Source organism: Poecilia reticulata, chromosome 20 (genome assembly GCF_904066995.2).
Source record: "Poecilia reticulata chromosome 20, P_reticulata-male-v2, whole genome shotgun sequence".
Lineage (NCBI taxonomy): Eukaryota > Metazoa > Chordata > Actinopteri > Cyprinodontiformes > Poeciliidae > Poecilia > Poecilia reticulata.
This window is the reverse complement of record NC_088849.1, coordinates 26,478,384-26,501,517: the sequence shown is the minus strand read 5'-3', so window position 1 is coordinate 26,501,517 and position 23,134 is coordinate 26,478,384. Positions and strand designations below refer to the sequence as shown.

The 23,134-nt window shown below is 49.5% G+C and overlaps 1 protein-coding gene across 1 annotated transcript in view; it reads left to right on the top strand.

Moving 5' to 3' along the window:
* The window catches only part of LOC103456963 (sodium channel protein type 5 subunit alpha-like), a 167,256-nt gene that overhangs the window by 58,082 nt on the left and 86,040 nt on the right, over positions 1 to 23,134 (top strand). Inside the window, exons 8-12 of the mRNA XM_081601625.1 lie at positions 1,386 to 1,628; positions 12,096 to 12,159; positions 21,557 to 21,698; positions 22,612 to 22,809; positions 22,882 to 23,064. Coding sequence (XP_081457751.1) covers positions 1,386 to 1,628; positions 12,096 to 12,159; positions 21,557 to 21,698; positions 22,612 to 22,809; positions 22,882 to 23,064 — 830 coding nt within the window. The remainder of the gene's footprint in view (positions 1 to 1,385; positions 1,629 to 12,095; positions 12,160 to 21,556; positions 21,699 to 22,611; positions 22,810 to 22,881; positions 23,065 to 23,134) is intronic.

The following is a 23,134-nucleotide window of genomic DNA, read 5'->3' as shown; positions in this document are numbered from 1 at the left end:
CGGCCATCTTCCCCTGCTGCGGCAGAGATGGCGGCCATCTTCCCCTGCTGCGGCAGAGGGCGGCCATCTTCCCCTGCTGCGGCAGAGATGGCGGCCATCTTCCCCTGCTGCGGCAGAGGGCGGCCATCTTCCCCTGCTGCGGCAGAGGGCGGCCATCTTCCCCTGCTGCGGCAGAGATGGCGGCCATCTTCCCCTGCTGCGGCAGAGGGCGGCCATCTTCCCCTGCTGCGGCAGAGATGGCGGCCATCTTCCCCTGCTGCGGCAGAGGGCGGCCATCTTCCCCTGCTGCGGCAGAGGGCGGCCATCTTCCCCTGCTGCGGCAGAGGGCGGCCATCTTCCCCTGCTGCGGCAGAGGGCGGCCATCTTCCCCTGCTGCGGCAGAGATGGCCGCCATCTTCCCCTGCTGCGGCAGAGGGCGGCCATCTTCCCCTGCTGCGGCAGAGGGCGGCCATCTTCCCCTGCTGCGGCAGAGATGGCGGCCATCTTCCCCTGCTGCGGCAGAGGGCGGCCATCTTCCCCTGCTGCGGCAGATGGCGGCCATCTTCCCCTGCTGCGGCAGAGATGGCGGCCATCTTCCCCTGCTGCGGCAGAGATGGCGGCCATCTTCCCCTGCTGCGGCAGAGGGCGGCCATCTTCCCCTGCTGCGGCAGAGGGCGGCCATCTTCCCCTGCTGCGGCAGAGATGGCGGCCATCTTCCCCTGCTGCGGCAGAGATGGCGGCCATCTTCCCCTGCTGTGGCAGAGGGCGGCCATCTTCCCCTGCTGCGGCAGAGGGCGGCCATCTTCCCCTGCTGCGGCAGAGATGGCCGCCATCTTCCCCTGCTGCGGCAGAGATGGCCGCCATCTTCCCCTGCTGCGGCAGAGGGCGGCCATCTTCCCCTGCTGCGGCAGAGATGGCCGCCATCTTCCCCTGCTGCGGCAGATTGCGGCCATCTTCCCCTGCTGCGGCAGAGATGGCCGCCGTCTTCCCCTGCTGCGGCAGAGATGGCCGCCATCTTCCCCTGCTGCGGCAGAGATGGCCGCCATCTTCCTGTGCTGCGGCAGAGATGGCGGCCATCTTCCCCTGCTGCGGCAGAGATGGCGGCCATCTTCCCCTGCTGCGGCAGAGATGGCGGCCATCTTCCCCTGCTGCGGCAGAGATGGCCGCCATCTTCCCCTGCTGCGGCAGAGGGCGGCCATCTTCCCCTGCTGCGGCAGAGATGGCGGCCATCTTCCCCTGCTGCGGCAGAGATGGCCGCCATCTTCCTGTGCTGCGGCAGAGGGCGGCCATCTTCCTGTGCTGCGGCAGAGGGCGGCCATCTTCCCCTGCTGCGGCAGAGGGCGGCCATCTTCCTGTGCTGCCAGCTGTTTGACGTTACGGTGTGTAACGTCCTCACTGGCCCGCAGGCCTGAAGACGATCGTCGGCGCCCTGATCCAGTCGGTGAAGAAGCTCGCTGACGTCATGATCCTCACCGTCTTCTGCCTGAGCGTCTTCGCCCTCATCGGCCTGCAGCTGTTCATGGGAAACCTGCGGCAGAAATGCGTCCGCAGCACCGAGCACTGCATCAACGGCAGCCTGCCGGCCAACGCCTCCTTCTTCTGCAACAACAAGACCTGGGCCTCCGTCAGGGACTTCATCGAACACGAAGGTGAGTCCGGTTAGGGGGGTTCGGGGCGGGCGGGCGGCGGCGTCAGGACTTCCTGCTGGACGCAGCTTCCTGTTGCTCTGGAGATGTTTCTGTGTCAGAGCTGTGATGCTGCTGCTGCATAAACGGACCAGACAACGTCAGGTTGGAGCTGCGGCTGCAGCTGACGTCAGGACGCACACACACACACACACACACACACACACACACACACACACACACACACACCTGCTCGGCCGTCCTGACTGACGGTTTAAACACATTAATTTTCCTGAGTCATTGTTTCTATTGTCTGTGTTTCTTATTCTCCAGGCTTTGAAGGTTTTTGGTTTTACTTTAATTGTTTTCTGTGTTTTGGGAGTTTTGGGCTCTAAAAGGCTTAAATTTCAGGGAATAATCAGTTTTACATCTGAACCTTTTTGTTCTCAACATTGTGGCTCAAAAACAAACTAAACTTATCTTTTGCATTGGAAGCTAAATCTGCACACATCGATTTCCATCCGAGTTGAAAAACCACCAAACTTTGGAAACGGCCGTCTGGACTTCCTGCTTCTCCCTGATTGGACCACAGTTCTGGTGGAATCTATCCCAGGATGCATTGCAGGTTTTGGTTCTTGTAGCAAGAGCTCAGCGATGATTATGTCGTTAGGCTTTGTCACTTTGATATCATTAAAAATAATAGAATAAGTTTAATATAAAACTTATCGGTAGCTGGAGGACGGGACGGTCAACAGGCCAGATGGAGCCCTGAGTCTGGACCTTGATGTGTTTTAGCCTAGTTCTTAGCTTAGCATTAGCTTAATGTATTTTATTTACTTATTTGTCCCAGCTAAGCTTTTTTCAGCTCAAATCAACATTTCCCATGTTAGCTAATATTGTTTTAACTCCGTGTATCTTAGTTCATCTTACCTTATTTAGCATTAGCTTAGCATTGGAAAACAATGCTAACAATGCTAAACGTCACTAGTGTTGGCTCCGTTGATCACATCTGATTAGCCTAGCTGCTTAGCTAAACATAGCTTAGCTTCGTCACCCCATCTTATTTTAATTTAGCTAAATTATTCTTAACTTTGTTATATTAGCTTAGCTAAACTTAGCTTAGCTTACTTCACCCCGTCTTATTTTGGTTTAGCTAAATTATTCTTAGCTTAGCTTTGTTCTATTAGCTTAGCTAAACTTAGCTTAGCTTACTTCACCCCGTCTTATTTTGGTTTAGCTAAATTATTCTTAGCTTCGCTTTGTTTATTAGCTTAGCTAAACTTAGCTTAGCTTAGTTCACCCCGTCTTATTTTGGTTTAGCTAAATTATTCTTAGCTTAGCTTTGTTCTATTAGCTTAGCTAAACTTAGCTTAGCTCACCCCGTCTTATTTTGGTTTAGCTAAATTATTCTTAGCTTAGCTTTGTTCTATTAGCTTAGCTAAACTTAGCTTAGCTCACCCTGTCTTATTTTGGTTTAGCTAAATTATTCTTAGCTTAGCTTTGTTCTATTAGCTTAGCTAAACTTAGCTTAGCTTAGCTCACCCTGTCTTATTTTGGTTTAGCTAAATTATTCTTAGCTTAGCTTTGTTCTATTAGCTTAGCTAAACTTAGCTTAGCTTAGTTCACCCTGTCTTATTTTGGTTTAGCTAAATTATTCTTAGCTTAGCTTTGTTCTATTAGCTTAGCTAAACTTAGCTTAGCTCACCCTGTCTTATTTTGGTTTAGCTAAATTATTCTTAGCTTAGCTTTGTTCTATTAGCTTAGCTAAACTTAGCTTAGCTTAGCTCACCCTGTCTTATTTTGGTTTAGCTAAATTATTCTTAGCTTAGCTTTGTTCTATTAGCTTAGCTAAACTTAGCTTAGCTTAGTTCACCCTGTCTTATTTTGGTTTAGCTAAATTATTCTTAGCTTAGCTTTGTTCTATTAGCTTAGCTAAACTTAGCTTAGCTCACCCTGTCTTATTTTGGTTTAGCTAAATTATTCTTAGCTTAGCTTTGTTCTATTAGCTTAGCTAAACTTAGCTTAGCTTAGCTCACCCTGTCTTATTTTGGTTTAGCTAAATTATTCTTAGCTTAGCTTTGTTCTATTAGCTTAGCTAAACTTAGCTTAGCTTAGTTCACCCTGTCTTATTTTGGTTTAGCTAAATTATTCTTAGCTTAGCTTTGTTCTATTAGCTTAGCTAAACTTAGCTTAGCTCACCCTGTCTTATTTTGGTTTAGCTAAATTATTCTTAGCTTAGCCTCTCATAAAAGCAGTTGTCACCGTTTTATTGGCTGAATCTATTAAAAATCCCAGAACAAAACCCACCTAGTGATGAGTTTAGGCTGCATTGAGGTCATTTCCTCTGAATAGTTTTACTGTTATTCAGATTCCCAGAACATTCCGGTGAAAACGGTTCCAGAAACGGAATAATGACATGGATCTCTTTGTCTCCGGTCTGGTCTGAGTGTTCTCAGTGCTGTGGAAGTGAAAGGCCCAGCTGACGTTCAGGTAAACACCAGACAAAGACCCAGTAGTTCCTCATCCGTCACTGCGGAGGCTTTTATTCCAGGTCCGACTCGACACAAAGAGTCGAGCTGAGATTTTCCATCCTGACACCAAACCAGTCAATAACTCACTTTACTCACTAGTTTCTGTCGTTATTAGAGAAAAACTCGCCGCTGTTTGTTTTCCACCTCCTGACGTTTAACGATGGAGTAAATCTGACTTCCAGGAACGACCAAACCACACGGCTTCCAGCATGTTTGGACTTTGACTAGGCCATTGAAACAGCTTAATTCTTTACGTTTTAAGCTACCTCTGACCACAAGGTTCCCGGTTCTGGCTGTAAAACGAGCCCACATCATGACTCCGCCTCCACCGAGCTGAACTGTTGGTTTGAGTTCTCATTTTGCTGGTTTTTCTGTTTGGTCTCCAAACTCGACGGATTCCAGATAAACTTCTCAGCTTCCTCGGTTTGTGACCTCTGACCTGCGGACTGAGGCCTGAACCTGACATGGAGCTGTTGGGGGGTCTGGTGGTTCAGTCCTGGGGCTGTTCGCTCCGTTTCTCCAGATCTGCTCCGTCTGCGTAGAAAACATGGCCGCCTCCGTCATTTCTACGCAGACAACGGTCAGATCGGCCTTCCTGAGACGTCAGGCTGACCCGTAGATCAAGGCTGAACTTTCTGAGTCGTAGTGGAAGGAAAGAAGAGATGTGAATAATTTTGGATTCAGAGACAAACTGAATCTGTTCTGGTGACGGTTTGACAGACTGTCCTGAACGCTGCAGAGCGGCAAACTGCTTCCTGTTCCTGAGCCTCAGCTTCCTGTTTCCTGAGCCTCAGCTTCCTGTTTCCTGAGCCTCAGCTTCCTGTTTCCTCAGCTTCCTGTTTCCTGAGCCTCAGCTTCCTGTTTCCTCAGCTTCCTGTTTCCTGAGCCTCAGCTTCCTGTTTCCTGAGCCTCAGCTTCCTGTTCCTGAGCCTCAGCTTCCTGTTCCTGAGCCTCAGCTTCCTGTTTCCTCAGCTTCCTGTTTCCTCAGCTTCCTGTTTCCTGAGCCTCAGCTTCCTGTTTCCTCAGCTTCCTGTTTCCTGAGCCTCAGCTTCCTGTTTCCTGAGCCTCAGCTTCCTGTTTCCTCAGCTTCCTGTTTCCTGAGCCTCAGCTTCCTGTTTCCTCAGCTTCCTGTTTCCTGAGCCTCAGCTTCCTGTTTCCTCAGCTTCCTGTTTCCTGAGCCTCAGCTTCCTGTTTCCTGAGCCTCAGCTTCCTGTTTCCTCAGCTTCCTGTTTCCTGAGCCTCAGCTTCCTGTTCCTGAGCCTCAGCTTCCTGTTTCCTCAGCTTCCTGTTTCCTCAGCTTCCTGTTTCCTGAGCCTCAGCTTCCTGTTTCCTGAGCCTCAGCTTCCTGTTTCCTGAGCCTCAGCTTCCTGTTTCCTCAGCTTCCTGTTTCCTGAGCCTCAGCTTCCTGTTTCCTGAGCCTCAGCTTCCTGTTTCCTGAGCCTCAGCTTCCTGTTTCCTGAGCCTCAGCTTCCTGTTTCCTGAGCTTCCTGTTCCTGTGGCGGTCGGTGAGCCGGGCAGTAGAACCGGCCGCCTCAGGACAGGAAGTTGTTGCGTCCCGATGACGTTTACGGTGAAGGTGAATGTCGGGTCGCTGCTCTTCACTAATGCACCTTCTAAATGTTCGCTCCCAGTTTACCTCTGCATCCATCACAACAAATAATTGTCCCCTGCGGGTTGCCGTATCGACCCCTAAAAGCTGCTGAAACCCGAGATGCCTGGTCCGGCCCGGTCCGGTCCGGCCCGGCCCGGCCCGGCCCGGTCCTCTGTACTGATCCCTGATCAGCCCTCAGTCTGCCGATCAATGCAACACGTTCTCTCCAAACGTTTCCCATCAGGCTTTGCTTGTGCTGAGTCAGCAGGTGGGTCGGGTTGCAGCGTCTTACCAGGTGAGCGGTTCTGATAAACTCAGGATCTGACTGGTTCTGATTGATGAGGCAGAGCCACCTGGACCGCCGTCCTTTGACTGGTCCCTTCCTGCTGACGAACAAAGCGCCGGATAATTCACTCCGGACTATAACTCTTCCTGCTGTGTGTGTCAAAGCTGCAGCTTTTGTCCTGTAAATTCATCTTGTGCTGATGAAAACGCCGCGGCGCCGGACAGAGGTTCATTCATCCCCGACAGGATAATTTGCTGCTCTTGAGTTTTTAAAGAGGAATGAAATTAGGCGCTCTCCTCCAGGCGTCCCGTCGAGACAATTTTCTACATTTCTGCAGCTCAGTGAAATCTTCCCAGATGGTGGTCTCTTTGGGAAAAATGAATCTTTTTATTAAATGTCAGAGCGAGTGCTAATATGCATTCATCTGGTGACGAAGAACACGAGTGTTGAACATCAGGTGATGCCATTAAGTGGAGGCAAACACCCGGTTTGTTCTCCCTGGGAGCCGCGGGCAGAGAAGCTCCAGCAGCAGCAGCGTCCCGTTCGCTGCGTTTGGACGCAGAACAAATCGTTTGTTGTCTTTAATTAGCTTAAATTCTCAGTTTCTGGTAAACTGGCTCTTTAACGGCTGAACTACAAACTGCACTTTGTTTTGTTTCCTCTGAAGTCAGGAAAAGACAACCAGCTGAAACTTACTATGTGGGTAAAATGTTATCAACGTAACGTCAAATACATGGAGAATCTCGAAAAAATGTAATTAATAATCAGGTTTTAATAGGAAATGTTAAATGTGTCTCATGTACAGTGTTATATTTAATTTTTAAGTAATTAAATTGGTTTCTGAATAATGTTAAAGCTAAATCTGGGTAAGATGAGGCTAGCTTGCGCTATGCTAGCCGAGGCTAGCTAAGCTAAGGCACACAAAGCCAAATGGAGGCCAGAAATTTAGCTTAGTTTAATTTGAAAAATACTTTATTTACCCAAAAATCAAGCTAAGCTCCTCCGAGTTGTAAGAGCCGCATCTTGTTGCCATAGTTACGCATTATAATAACTGTGTGACAACCATCCAGCTGCAGAGGAACAAAATGTTCAATCACACGATTCAACCAGAATATGAACAGAAACATCAAGAAAAGTCCAGAAAAATAAATATTCCAGACACAAAAACAAAGTAGGTTAAGCTAGGCTACGCTAAAGTAAGCTAACACTATGCTAGCTAAACCAAAGGAGATGAAGCTAAAGCTAATCTCAGACACGCTGCGGTAAATAATGAAACTGATTCTGTTTAATAACTTGAGACGTTTTTTCTCTGAAATCCGTTTGAACGTCTCGTTAGTTTTGGTGTTTATCTGGTTTTACAAAATAAAAGAGAACAAATTATTTTTGTGACAACAAAAGACTAAAAGATGCTTCTTGTCGCAGCGGGTCCAGATGATCAATACTCTCCAGATCCAACGTCAGACGATCAAACCGAGCCGGTTCTGCGGTTCTGTTGTGGCTGCTGTTCTGTCAGATTGGATGTTTGTCATGGAAACACGACGGGACGGATTAACGTCCCAGAAGAGGCTGAAACACGGAGAGCCGGTCAGTATGGCAGCGAAGGAGACGGCTGAGGAAGAACAATCAGAACCGCAGGCCGGATCCGCTTCACCTGGCTTTAATCTGGCATCTCATTCCTCATCATCCTCAGATTATTTAACCTCAGCATTTCCCTGAACTCGCCTGCACCAGTCTGGGTTTTGTTTTGGAGCAGTTAAAGCGCCTGCATGTCAGGTTCTGTTGCTGCTGAGTGGGTTTGGGCCGCCCCGGTACCGGCAGACTCCAGGCATTAATGCAGAGGGAAATGGCCTGTGGTCGGTTTAAGTGTTGGATAAATGTTTAACAAAGCGTGTTTGCTGTAATGGTCCGGGTTTTATTGGCCGGCCGCTCAGACGGTCCAAACGGTCTGATGAGGGTATCGATCCGCCGGTAACCGCGGGAGACGGGCAGGAAGCCGGGACCAGACGGCCCGTCTGCAGGAGGCTGCAGGGAAACGATGGCAGGTTCTGCTGCCATCTGCACCATGAGAGCAAAACGTTAATCAGAACCAGGAGCTGCTTCTGCTGAGACACGAAGGCGGCGGACATGTTGGAAATGAGGGGAGAGTAGAAGGAGAAAGAAGGGAAGAGAATTTAGAGACGGGAAGCTCTGAGATCTGTGAGAGTCAGGAAACAGTTCTGATGAACAGGAAACAGTTCTTATAAACAGGAAACAGTTCTGATGAACAGGAAACAGTTCTTATAAACAGGAAACAGTTCTGATGAACAGGAAACAGTTCTGATGAACAGGAAACAGTTCTGATGAACAGGAAACGGTTCTGTTGAACAGGAAACAGTTCTTATAAACAGGAAACAGTTCTGATGAACAGGAAACAGTTCTGATGAACAGGAAACAGTTCTGATGAACAGGAAACAGTTCTGATGAACAGGAAACGGTTCTGATGAACAGGAAACAGTTCTGATGAACAGGAAACGGTTCTGATGAACAGGAAACAGTTTTGATGAACAGGAAACAGTTCTGATGAACAGGAAACAGTTCTGATGAACAGGAAACGGTTCTGATGAACAGGAAACAGTTCTTATGAACAGGAAACAGTTCTTATGAACAGGAAACGGTTCTGATGAACAGGAAACGATTCTGATGAACAGGAAACAGTTCTGATGAACAGGAAACGGTTCTGATGAACAGGAAACAGTTCTTATGAACAGGAAACAGTTCTTATGAACAGGAAACGGTTCTGTTGAACAGGAAACGATTCTGATGAACAGGAAACGATTCTGATGAACAGGAAACAGTTCTGATGAACAGGAAACGATTCTGATGAACAGGAAACAGTTCTGATGAACAGGAAACGGTTCTGATGAACAGGAAACAGTTCTTATGAACAGGAAACAGTTCTTATGAACAGGAAACAGTTCTTATGAACAGGAAACGGTTCTGATGAACAGGAAACAGTTCTGATGAACAGGAAACGGTTCTGTTGAACAGGAAACAGTTCTTATAAACAGGAAACAGTTCTGATGAACAGGAAACAGTTCTGATGAACAGGAAACAGTTCTTATAAACAGGAAACAGTTCTGATGAACAGGAAACAGTTCTGATGAACAGGAAACAGTTCTGATGAACAGGAAACAGTTCTGATGAACAGGAAACGGTTCTGATGAACAGGAAACAGTTCTGATGAACAGGAAACGGTTCTGATGAACAGGAAACAGTTTTGATGAACAGGAAACAGTTCTGATGAACAGGAAACAGTTCTGATGAACAGGAAACGGTTCTGATGAACAGGAAACAGTTCTTATGAACAGGAAACAGTTCTTATGAACAGGAAACGGTTCTGATGAACAGGAAACGATTCTGATGAACAGGAAACAGTTCTGATGAACAGGAAACGGTTCTGATGAACAGGAAACAGTTCTTATGAACAGGAAACAGTTCTTATGAACAGGAAACGGTTCTGTTGAACAGGAAACGATTCTGATGAACAGGAAACGATTCTGATGAACAGGAAACAGTTCTGATGAACAGGAAACGATTCTGATGAACAGGAAACAGTTCTGATGAACAGGAAACGGTTCTGATGAACAGGAAACAGTTCTTATGAACAGGAAACAGTTCTTATGAACAGGAAACAGTTCTTATGAACAGGAAACGGTTCTGATGAACAGGAAACAGTTCTGATGAACAGGAAACGGTTCTGTTGAACAGGAAACAGTTCTTATAAACAGGAAACAGTTCTGATGAACAGGAAACAGTTCTGATGAACAGGAAACAGTTCTGATGAACAGGAAACGGTTCTGTTGAACAGGAAACAGTTCTTATAAACAGGAAACAGTTCTGATGAACAGGAAACAGTTCTGATGAACAGGAAACAGTTCTGATGAATAGGAAACGGTTCTGATGAACAGGAAACAGTTCTGATGAACAGGAAACAGTTCTGATGAACAGGAAACGGTTCTGATGAACAGGAAACAGTTCTGATGAACAGGAAACGGTTCTGATGAACAGGAAACAGTTCTGATGAACAGGAAACAGTTCTGATGAACAGGAAACGGTTCTGATGAACAGGAAACAGTTCTTATGAACAGGAAACAGTTCTTATGAACAGGAAACGGTTCTGATGAACAGGAAACGATTCTGATGAACAGGAAACAGTTCTGATGAACAGGAAACAGTTCTGATGAACAGGAAACAGTTCTTATGAACAGGAAACAGTTCTTATGAACAGGAAACGGTTCTGTTGAACAGGAAACGGTTCTGTTGAACAGGAAACGATTCTGATGAACAGGAAACGATTCTGATGAACAGGAAACAGTTCTTATGAACAGGAAACGGTTCTGTTGAACAGGAAACGGTTCTGATTAACAGGAAACAGTTCTTATGAACAGGAAACAGTTCTTATGAACAGGAAACGGTTCTGTTGAACAGGAAACGGTTCTGATTAACAGGAAACGGTTCTGATTAACAGGAAACGGTTCTTATGAACAGGAAACGGTTCTTATGAACAGGAAACAGTTCTTATGAACAGGAAACGGTTCTGTTGAACAGGAAACAGTTCTGATTAACAGGAAACAGTTCTTATGAACAGGAAACGGTTCTGTTGAACAGGAAACGGTTCTGATTAACAGGAAACAGTTCTTATGAACAGGAAACAGTTCTTATGAACAGGAAACGGTTCTGTTGAACAGGAAACGGTTCTGATTAACAGGAAACGGTTCTTATGAACAGGAAACGGTTCTTATGAACAGGAAACAGTTCTTATGAACAGGAAACGGTTCTGTTGAACAGGAAACGGTTCTGATTAACAGGAAACGGTTCTGTTGAACAGGAAACAGTTCTGTTGAACAGGAAACGGTTCTGTTGAACAGGAAACAGTTCTGTTGAACAGGAAACAGTTCTGTTGAACAGGAAACGATTCTGTTGAACAGGAAACGGTTCTGTTGAACAGGAAACGGTTCTGTTGAACAGGAAACAGTTCTTATGAACAGGAAACGGTTCTTATGAACAGGAAACGGTTCTGTTGAACAGGAAACGGTTCTGATTAACAGGAAACGGTTCTGTTGAACAGGAAACAGTTCTGTTGAACAGGAAACGATTCTGTTGAACAGGAAACGGTTCTGATTAACAGGAAACGGTTCTGTTGAACAGGAAACGGTTCTGTTGAACAGGAAACAGTTCTGATTAACAGGAAACAGTTCTTATGAACAGGAAACGGTTCTGTTGAACAGGAAACGGTTCTGATTAACAGGAAACGGTTCTTATGAACAGGAAACGGTTCTTATGAACAGGAAACAGTTCTTATGAACAGGAAACGGTTCTGTTGAACAGGAAACGGTTCTGATTAACAGGAAACGGTTCTGTTGAACAGGAAACGGTTCTGATTAACAGGAAACAGTTCTTATGAACAGGAAACAGTTCTTATGAACAGGAAACGGTTCTGTTGAACAGGAAACGGTTCTGATTAACAGGAAACGGTTCTTATGAACAGGAAACGGTTCTTATGAACAGGAAACAGTTCTTATGAACAGGAAACGGTTCTGTTGAACAGGAAACGGTTCTGATTAACAGGAAACGGTTCTGTTGAACAGGAAACAGTTCTTATGAACAGGAAACGGTTCTGTTGAACAGGAAACGGTTCTGATTAACAGGAAACAGTTCTTATGAACAGGAAACAGTTCTTATGAACAGGAAACGGTTCTGTTGAACAGGAAACGGTTCTGATTAACAGGAAACGGTTCTTATGAACAGGAAACGGTTCTTATGAACAGGAAACAGTTCTTATGAACAGGAAACGGTTCTGTTGAACAGGAAACGGTTCTGATTAACAGGAAACGGTTCTGTTGAACAGGAAACAGTTCTGTTGAACAGGAAACGATTCTGTTGAACAGGAAACGGTTCTGTTGAACAGGAAACGGTTCTGTTGAACAGGAAACGGTTCTGTTGAACAGGAAACGGTTCTGTTGAACAGGAAACAGTTCTGTTGAACAGGAAACAGTTCTTATGAACAGGAAACAGTTCTGAGCTCTGATCTTCTTCTCTTCCAGATAATTTCTACAAAGTGGAAGGAGCCAAGGACGCCTTAATCTGTGGAAACAGCAGCGACGCCGGGTGAGTCCGACCAGCTGGAGGGACCGGGTCAGGTCCAGATGATGGATGGATGAATGATGGTTGGTTCCGTCTCTTTGGGTTTGGTTCCAGCGAGAGGCGACAGGAGCACACCTCCTGCTGCTGATGGTCTCCTCTTCCTCTCCTCTTCCTCTCCTCCTCTTCCTCTCCTCCTCCTGCTCTCCTGCTGATGGTCTCCTCTTCCTCTCCTCTTCCTCTCCTCTTCCTCTTCCTCTCCTCTTCCTCTCTTCCTGCTCTCCTCCTCCTCTCCGGATAAATTAGAACTTCCTGAACTTTTATCTCTATCTGATGACGAGCTCTGGGTCTGCTGACCTTCATCGCCGTCCTGATGACTGTGTTTAACCTTTGACCCCGTCTGTGACTCAGCTGTGAGCCAGAGCGATGAGTCCTGTGGGCCTTTGTCCTGCCGGGTCGAACCGATCCGACCCGACGGAGGAATCAGCAGCCATGACGGCGCCTAGTTCACTTCCTGTTCCCATGAGAGATGCTGATTGGCCGAGCCGGGCGTGTGACCCGGTCCGACGCTCCGTCTGAGCTGCTGGTTGATCAGGCTACAGGACGATGAGCTGCTGGTCTGAAAACACGTTTCCGTCGGCAGCAGCCATCTTGGTGCAACTCTTTGTCATTTTCAGCATTTTTAATTCAGCGGAAGCGATTATGACTCACTGGTTACCATGGAGATTTAATGTGAGCGTATTCAGCTGGATATTTTACTGCAGAAAGGAAGATTAAAACAGTTCCCAGCATGCACCAGGACAACATGGAGACTCTGCAGAGCAGAGCCGGAACCGGAGCGGAACAGACCCGGAGCGGAGCCGGAACAGACCCGGAGCGGAGCCAGAACAGGAACCGGAACAGAACCAGAGCGGAGCCGGAACAGAACCAGAGCGGAGCCGGAACGGAACCAGAGCGGAGCCGGAACAGAACCAGAGCGGAGCCGGAACGGAACCAGAGCGGAGCCGGAACAGAACCAGAGCGGAGCCGGAACGGAACCAGAGCGGAGCCGGAACAGAACCAGAGCGGAGCCGGAACGGAACCAGAGCGGAGCCGGAACAGACCCGGAACAGGAGCCGGAACAGAACCAGAGCGGAGCCGGAACAGAACCAGAGCGGAGCCGGAACGGAGCCGGAACAGAGCCGGAGCGGAACAGACCCGGAACAGAACCGGAGCGGAGCTGGAACAGAACCAGAGCGGAACAGAGCCGGAACAGAACCAGAGCGGAACAGAGCCGGAACAGACCCGCAGCGGAGCCGGAACATAACTAGAGCGGAGCCGGAACAGAACCAAAGCGGAGCCGGAACAGAACCAGAGCGGAGCCGGAACAGAACCAGAGCGGAGCCGGAACAGAGCTGGAACAGAACCAGAGCGGAGCCGGAACAGAACCGGAACAGGAGCCGGAACAGAACCAGAGCGGAGCCGGAACAGAACCAGAGCGGAGCCGGAACAGAACCAGAACAGATCCGGAACAGAACCGGAGCGGACCCGGAAGCGGAGGTTCTCCTCTGCTCTTCCAGAGGAAGAGGTGACCTATAAATCGTCTGCGGAGCAGCAAACGTCCTGCCGACGTTGCTGCTACAGGCCCAACGCGGAGCGACAGCCTGCCTCGTTGGGAAGCTCGTTAGCGGCAGACGTGATGTCACCGTGTAACATGTGACCTCTGAGGTCACCGTCAGGAAGTTGAGTGCTGACAGGCGGCCGCAGGGCTGGAGTCAGGTCCGGTTTGGACCTGATGAGTCTGATTAATGAACACGGTTCCCTTCAGAGTTTAATATTCCTGGAAACGAAGCAAATTCCCAACAGGAAAGCTGGGAAACTTCAGCCCAGTCCAAAAGTTTCTGTTTGAACGAGAGACGAAGCAGCGCCTGACCCAAACACCAGGGGGAGCTGTCTGAGAAATCACTGAGGCTGTGTCCGGTTAGCACCCAGCGTATCGCTGGTAACCATCCGCTCTGTAGATTTGGTCGGCTTGATTGGAGGAAGTTGCAGCTATCTGGCGGCTAGCGGCTGTCTGGCGGCTAGCGGCTATTTGGTGGCTAGCGGCTATCTGGCGGCTAGCAGCTGTCTGGCGGCTAGCAGCTATCTGGTGGCTAGCGGCTGTCTGGCGGCTTGTGGCTGTCTGGCGGCTATCTGGCGGCTAGCAGCTGTCTGGCGGCTAGCAGCTATCTGGTGGCTAGCGGCTGTCTGGCGGCTTGTGGCTGTCTGGCGGCTATCTGGCGGCTAGCAGCTGTCTGGCGGCTTGTGGCTGTCTGGCGGCTATCTGGCGGCTAGCGGCTGTCTGGCGGCTACCTGCCGGCTAGCGGCTGTCTGGGGGCTAGCGGCTAGCACCTGTAGCGAAATGATAGCATTTGGTAAAACTGAACTGGAAACACTTTTGTTCTGGTTCTGGATGAAGCTCCGTCAGCATCACACAGCTCATCAAGTTGAGTTTGTCATTCTGAAGCATCACTTCATCCTCCAACGGGGGAACCAGAGTCCAATCTACAAACTGACCCACTGATTAACCGTTTATTGATTATTGATGATCCTACTGATGCTCCTCTTCCAGGACGGTTAAACCATCCAACATGTCAGATTGTTCCGGGCGGTTTCCACCTTTTCTTCTGATCTGCAAAATGGCCGACCTGTTTGGTTCAGTATTTTTCTGCCGTACCTGAACTCGTCCAGACCGCTGTGATCCGGTCGGACCCGGTTCGATCCGCTGACTGGTTCCGCTGTAAAACCTGTGATGTTTCTGTCTGTGCCTCGCCCAGCAGCAGAGGCCGGTGGGAAGGTGCGTCTTTAATCATCATTGACCCGGCTTGTTCTCAGAAAGACTCCGCTGTCATCGCAGCTGTTAGGAAGAAATATGGCCGCCGCGGCGTGAGGAAATGGCCGGCGGGGGGGGGGCAGATTTTCCAGGAACACGCCGCGTCACGCAGGCCGTATTCATCATTCCATTAGCCGGCCGCTGGTTGCCATGTTGACGCTCCAAACGCTCCGTGTTTCATTAAATCAGTTTGCTGCTGTGTGTCTGTCTGGGTGGAGCGGCGCGGCGTGTTGATGCACCTGCAGGCTGACCGCCCACACACACACACACACACACACACACACACACACACACACACACACACACACACACTGTGATCTAAATGGATGAAACATTACGCTGAAAGCGGATCGATAACCTCCTGGTTTCAGCAGCTGCTCTAAGTGGAGCTGCTTCGCTCCATTTCCAGCCCACATCATCACCCCTCCACCGCCATGCGGGGCAGGTGGTGGGAGGGGTTTGGGTCTCATGCTCCATCCTGATGCAGCCCTGCTGACCTCAAGCCGTGACCTTTGACCTCTAACCTGCCAACTGAGGCCGGGAGTTTCTCTGACTGAATCTGAGCTCCATCCCTCAGGTTGCCACGGTAACGACTGAACTCATCGCTACGTCCTCCTGGCTCTGATGTGACGGTTTTTGTTTTTTACAGTGTTACATTTGATGGTTAGCATGGAGGTTCTTTAGCTACAAGCTAATCATCAGACCCCGTCCTCGGACCTTATTTAAAGTGACGGTATCATCTAAAATCAACTTTATTAATGTTTTCCCTTGAGTGTTGCTCTGATGTTGGAGTAGCTGTTAAAATGTCTGGGTGGCCTTAGCCCCGCCTTCGAGGCGCAGCTCCTCCCCCACTCAGCTCCTTCAGACTAGCCAGCAGCAGTTAGCAAACCGCTGGTGGAGCCGCTGCTCAGAGCAGCGCTGGTAAAAACGTTGTTAAATAGAGGAGCCATGTTGGGGCGACTTCCTGGAGGCGGAGCTTCAGAGAGAGCAGGAGCTTCTTAAAGGGACAGAGACCCAATTTCAATGTCAAATTTCTTTCAAGTCCTTACAGCGGTGTTTTAACAACTGAATCTCTCTGGACTCGCCTGCTGGTCGTCCAGACCTGGAGCTTCATCTCGTCTGTCTTCCTCCACTAAACTTTCTGAAGCTTCAGATTTCATCTTGTCTCTGGGTTAAACTTTCTGTCCCGGTTTGATCTGCTCTCCGCGTCCTGCTGTAAATCTTCCTCTCCAGCTTCATCTTCATCCCATGTTGCCGGTAACGCGGCGCCGGATCGGCCCGCGCTGCAGGCTTGAGATGAACTTTATTGATCCCAGAGGGAGAACCGGGTCGCAGCAGAACGCTGCTGTCAGATGGCGTTAATGAGAACACATTACCCACAATCCTCCTCTCTCTCTCTCTGCGGCTCGGAGCGGGAAGGCTGAGGGACAAGTGAGAAGGATGTTGGACAGTCTGACCTTCTGCTGCAGCCCACGCCAAGATGGCCGACATGTTGATTCAGATTCATCCTGAACGCTCACTGGGAGCGGTGGATGAAGCAGAGCAGTCCCACAGCATCATGCTGCCACCACCATGTTTCATTGTTCTGTTAGTTGAAACTGGACTCAGATTCTCCATGAAGGCCCGTCTTTGTGTTCTTCGGGTCAGCAGTGGTTCTGGTTCATGGAGTCTCTCTGATGGTTTGGTCATGACCTTTGACCTCAACTGAGGTCTGACATTTTTCTGTGCGGTTCTGGTTCTGATGTGTTTGGTGCTGAATGAACCCAGGTTTGTCCTGGTGCTGTAGAATCGGGTCAGAACCAAGCAGCCATGATGAGCTCTGTGACGGAGGAGGAAGTGGACGGATGTTTACCCACAAACATCCGGATCCGATCGATGGAACCATGTGACCCAGCGGGACGTGTTCTGGTTCTGATCCGACACCAGAGAAGGTTCTGCTGCTCCTGTGGGGGAAGATCCAGTAAGCTTCAGTCGGTTTGAGTCGTTTTATTCTGCCTAGCAACAAGGCGAAGTCGACTCTGATTGGATGAAAAGCCGAGTTCAGATTTAAGGTTTTATTTTCCATCCAGAACTAATTTGCAGGTATCTGGTCGGTCGGGTGACCTCTGACCCACTAGGACCCGGTTTGTTTGGGTTCTGCAGCCAGTAAACATCAGAGTCCAACTAGTTTCTGAATAATCAGGAAAATCAGCAGCTGCACTGCAAAAACACAGAATATTACCGAATACTTTGGTGTAGTTTGTTTTGCAAATGTCTTGGTCCACTTGGAACAAATGTATAAGAAACTCTTCTTTCTTTCATGTCAATAATTTATAATACAATAATTCATAAAACTAGGAGTTATTGATCTAATAATTCTATAATCGATTTTCCATCATGACGTTTTTCCCTCATCAGAAACAAACCTGGAGCGTTGCTCTGATTCTTTCATGCGTGTTTGGGCGTCATTCCATCTCCATGGCAACCACTCAGCTGGTTGCACTCAGTTCCTTCAGACTAGCCAGCAGCAATTAGCAAGCAGCTGGTGGACGGGCACATCAAGGCGTTAAATCAGGAAGTGAAAGTCATTTAATCTGATTACTGAAACTTTAATGTTTTATTTACATTTTTCAGTTGTTGAAAAGTTGTAAATAAAACTAAGTTTTTAAAAAAACAATATTTAGCTATTAATAACTTAAATAAAGCTCCTGTATCTTGCTGAAAAGTTATTTATAAGTTAGTTTTATCTTCAGTAGAGTAAAATTGTCTCTGCAGGGTTTTGTGTTTTTGCAGTGCAAAGTTGGTGAAAGCCCCAGAGACGGACAGACTTTCTCTCCGTATCGATCCAGGCGGCGGCCCACGCCTGCGGTCCCGCCGGGCTCCCGGTCCCCTCGGTCGCCTCTCCGCCCCCTCAGGCTCTATTCCTGTAGCCGCAGCGTCCCCCCTCCCCACCCTGCTGCTGCTGCTGCTGCTATAAAGCAGCGGGTCGCAGCTGCAGGACTTGGCGGCGCGAAGCGTGTGAGCCGCAGCGCCGCGGCTCGGCGGCGTCACCTCGGCTGGCTGCGGCTCCTCCCGGCGCGGCGCTGCGGGAAACGGACCCTCTGGACCGTAACTGTGTTTGATTGGCTCTCATGTTCCCGCCTAATAAAGCAGGAATAATAAACCAGTTATTACTGCATGACCCGGGCAGCTGGTGCTGCCAGGGCCGGTCCCAGCAGGCCGGGGCCCCGGGCAGCTGGTGCTGCCAGGGCCGGCCCCAGCAGGCCGGGGCCCCGGGCAGCTGGTGCTGCCAGGGCCGGTCCCAGCAGGCCGGGGCCCCGGGCAGCTGGTGCTGCCAGGGCCGGCCCCAGCAGGCCGGGGCCCCGGGCAGCTGGTGCTGCCAGGGCCGGTCCCAGCAGGCCGGGGCCCCGGGCAGCTGGTGCTGCCAGGGCCGGCCCCAGCAGGCCGGGGCCCCGGGCAGCTGGTGCTGCCAGGGCCGGCCCCAGCAGGCCGGGGCCCCGGGCAGCTGGTGCTGCCAGGGCCGGTCCCAGCAGGCCGGGGCCCCGGGCAGCAGCTCCCCCTCTTCATGAGAAACACTCAGCGTTTAGTTTCACATGAAATGAAGTGAATTATAATTATAATAATTATAATAATAAAGATTCTGTTCATCCTGCAGTTAAAGGAAACAAACTAATAATTTAAACTCCAGTCGTCTTTGCGGCGCCGTCGACCCGCCTCATGGTTCTGCTGCTCCTCCAGTTTGAACAGAGAACCTGGAGGTTCTGGAGCCGGGTCTGAAGAACTGGCGGTTCTGATCAGACCCGGCTCCAGCTGCGGGTCGGACCTTGTTCCCCTGAACGGTGGGCTGAGCGGTTCTTTTCTGACGTAGTTCCCTAAAGCAAGGCAGCAGAACACGACCTGACCGGACCGCATGGAACCCAGCAGAACCTCCAGGTGGTTCTGGACGGTTCTGATGGCTCAGATTCTCGTAATAGAACTGAGCTGATCTGCAGTTTTATTCTGACTGTGTCCACATTAGGTTGCGAGTCTCTAACCTGAACCGGGCTCAGGGGAACCGGATCACAGCAGAACCGACACACGGAGACCGAGCCGCTCCTCCCGCTGTTCAGTAGGTTAGACCGGGATTGGATTAGGACGTTTGGAATTAGATTAGCAGGTTAAACCCGCTGCTGGAATCGGATCACGGCTCTGATGGACTCTGCTGTCCGTCTAACCGGATCACCTTCCTCAGCGATGAAGAGGAGAGGTCAGAGGTCGCTCTGGGAGAAAGCTCCCAGGAAAACACGACTTCCCCGACTCCCGGCGGAGAAGCCGTCTCCCACGGCAACCAGCGCCGGGACACGGTTGCCATGGCGACGCAGGTTTCTCTCTTCCTGCGGGAGTTTACCTGTGTGTTATAATTAGAGGTGTGTGTGTGTTTATGATGCAGGTTGAAGTGTGGAGCTTCAAAAAACACGAGAATAAAACGTATTTATACAAAATCACACAGTCGGTTGCTACGGCAACGAATGAAACATGAATACGTAAAGATAAACACAGAAATGAGACGAAAGGCTCAAAATCAGCTTATAAAAGTTAAAACGTTTCTGAGCAGAAATAAGAATCTTTATTTAGAATGAAAGGAAATATTTACTAAAATATCCTGTAAAAACTCAGAGCTGGAACTTTTTGATTCTAAATATTTTTATTTAACCGACGATCTGGTTTTAACGTTCATGTCCCCAAAACTCCGTCTCCATCAGAGGACAGAGGACCATGTCTCAGAGGACAGGTCGTCTCCTTCGTCTCCTCGTCTCCTTCGTCTCCTCGTCTCCTTTGTCTCCTCGTCTCCTCGTCTCCTTTGTCTCCTCGTCTCCTTCGTCTCCTCGTCTCCTTCGTCTCCTCGTCTCCTCGTCTCCTCGTCTCCTTGTCTCCTCCGTCTCCTCGCTGCTGTAAACTTCTGGTCTCCTTCAGAGTCCCACCATGAAGGTGACGGGTCAGGTTCTGTGGTTCTGGTCCACTTTTAGACTGGAAGTGTTTGAAGCTTGGTGTCTCCACCGCAGCAGACTGTGTGTGTGTGTGTGTGTGTGTGTGTGTGTGTGTGTGTGTGTGTGTGTGTGTGTGTCGGGGTGTTAGGGGCCCCTGCTGAGGGGCCTCCTTCACTGAGTGCTGCTTCTGAAGTGGCGTCCCTCCATTAACACAGACGGAGGTGTGTGTCGGAGATAACCGCTAGCTGTCATGCTGCGACACTTTGCACACACACACACACACACTGAGGTTTGTGGTGACGGGAAGCGGCGCAGCCATCACACACACTCTCTCACATGCCTCCATGTTGACTCACTCATCAGGAGACGGACGGATGGAAGTAGAGGAATGAAACACTCTTCACGGTGTGTGTGTGTGTGTGTGTGTGTGTGTGTGTGTGTGTGTGTGTGTGTGTGTGTGTGTGTGTGATGAGTTCATCCTTCAGTCACTCTGGACTGGAACATCAGCAGATCCGTCTCAGTTTGATCCAATCAGCATCGATCCGTGTTCCTGTCCCATTTGACTCAGATTTACCGTTTATTTTCACACCGATGAGTCAGAGCTGCAGATCGCACACATGCTGGACACACTGCAGATCGCACACATGCTGGACACACTGCAGATCGCACACATGCTGGACACACTGCAGATCGCACACATGCTGGACACACTGCAGATCGCACACATGCTGGACACACTGCAGATCGCACACATGCTGGACACACTGCAGATCGCACACATGCTGGACACACTGCAGATCGCACACATGCTGGACACACTGCAGATCGTACACATGCTGGACGCGGCTCTGCAGATCGCACACATGCTGGACACACTGCAGATCGCACACATGCTGGACACACTGCAGATCGCACACATGCTGGACACACTGCAGATCGCACACATGCTGGACACACTGCAGATCGCACACATGCTGGACGCGGCCCTGCAGATCGCACACATGCTGGACGCGGCTCTGCAGATCACACACATGCTGGACATTCCTGTTCAGACGGTCAGTGAATCGTCTCCAGCTCAGTCGGACTGGACGTCTGTAAACATGATGCAGCGTTCAGCTTCTATTCTCCACAGATCTGGAACAAACGTCTAGAAATCAGCCGAAACACTGAGTTCCTCTAAATGCAGAATAAAATCCCAGCTGGTTGGAGATGTTTCTGATTCATCGTAAGTTTACATGTTGGGAACGATGATCTTCATGATGCGATTCTACTAAACGTTTGTTTCTCAAACTTTATGATTTTCTAACTTTTTATTTTTGTGTTTTTATGATATGAAGGACTTTGAACTGCCTGGAATGTGCAGAACCAATAAAGTGATTGATTGATTGATTGATTGATTGATTGATTGATTGATTGATTGATTGATTGATTGATTGATTGATTGATTGACTGGTTGGTTTGTTAAGCAGCAGGTTTGTGTTGATCTCCTCTGGAGGTGAACACGATGAACATGAATCAGGTTTTTCCTGTGAATGTGGGCGGAGCCTGACCCGTGAGGAGGCACCAGAACCAGAACCAGAACCAGAACCTGGACGGTTCCTGACCCTGCTGCTATTCTGTGTTGCAGGAAGTGTCCCGACGGGTTCGACTGCCTGAAGACGGGCAGAAACCCGAACTACGGCTACACCAGCTTCGACACGTTCGGCTGGGCCTTCCTGTCGCTGTTCCGGCTGATGACCCAGGACTACTGGGAGAACCTCTACCACCACGTAATGACGCTCTGGGTCGCACTCTGACCCGCTGGGACGCTCTGGACCAGCAACCACATACTCCTGAGTTCATGTCTGAATAAACTTTAAACTCCTGAAGCTTTTTAACCTTTCAGCCTTTTCTCCAACTGCTGGTTAAATATTTAACTTTATTCAACATCGTTCATGTTTTAGTCGCGTCTATCTGCGCGATGTTTCAGGCTCAAATAAAAGGAGGCTGGATTCTTCTTTACTGAAGATGTTCTGGTCCAGAATGTTTCTCAGGTTCTGAACGTCGTTGCTCCATTAGTGACCCAATCAGAAATGCTTATGACTGTGAACTTTAAACACTGAATATACCTGAATATGCATTAATATGTGGAAACCGTCTTAGTGCTACCGCTAAGACGCTAACGTGTTAGCTAACACGTTAGCTAACATGTTAGGTCTGAGCAAAAATCAGACCTCTTAGCTAACACCTTAGCTAACATGTTAGGTTTTAGCTAACATGTTAGCTAATAGGGCTGATATTTGCTCAGACCTAACACGTAACACATTAACATGTTAGCTAAGTAGTTAACATGTTAGCTAAGTAGCTAACATGTTAGGTTTTAGCTAACATGTTAGCTAACAGGTCTGATCTTTGCTCAGAGCTAACATGTTAGCTAATAGGGCTGATATTTGCTCAGACCTAACACGTAACACATTAACATGTTAGCTAAGTAGCTAACATGTTAGGTTTTAGCTAACATGTTAGCTAACAGGTCTGATCTTTGCTCAGAGCTAACATGTCATCATCATATGTTCCCCTCACGGTGCTCAGAGTTGGAATTAGTTATTAATTATTGATTGTTGAAGCAATCAGACCTGGAGAAGAGAGGAAGTGATGTCACACACCTACAGGCTCACCGCTGCTGCTTCCTGTTTGGTCCAGACGCTGCGGTCGGCCGGGAAGACCTACATGGTGTTCTTCGTGGTGGTCATCTTCCTGGGCTCCTTCTACCTGATCAACCTGATCCTGGCCGTGGTCGCCATGGCGTACGAGGAGCAGAACCAGGCCACCATCGCTGAGGCGTGTCAGAAGGAGCGCGAGTTCCAGCAGGCCATGGAGAGACTGAAGAAAGAGCAGCAGGTGGGTCGGGGTCAGCGGGTCACCTCCTCCCATCCGCTCCAGCCTGTTGACCAGAACTCCTCCGTCCTACAGATGGCGGCGCAGAAACCGCCGGACTCCGACTCCCTGACCTCACCAGACCTCTCACCTCTTGGCCCTCCGCTGGACAGCTCCGAGGAGCGGAGGCGGAGCCAGGCGCTGATGGGTGTGGCCGACGGGGAGGGGAACCTGTCGGAGGAGAAGCTGCTGCAGGTGGACTTGATGGACGGGGGAAAGGTGAGTCTGAACCGGCGCCAGGCGTCACCCTTTCAGAATAAAAGCCTCACGGCTCCGCCCCGCTGCGCCG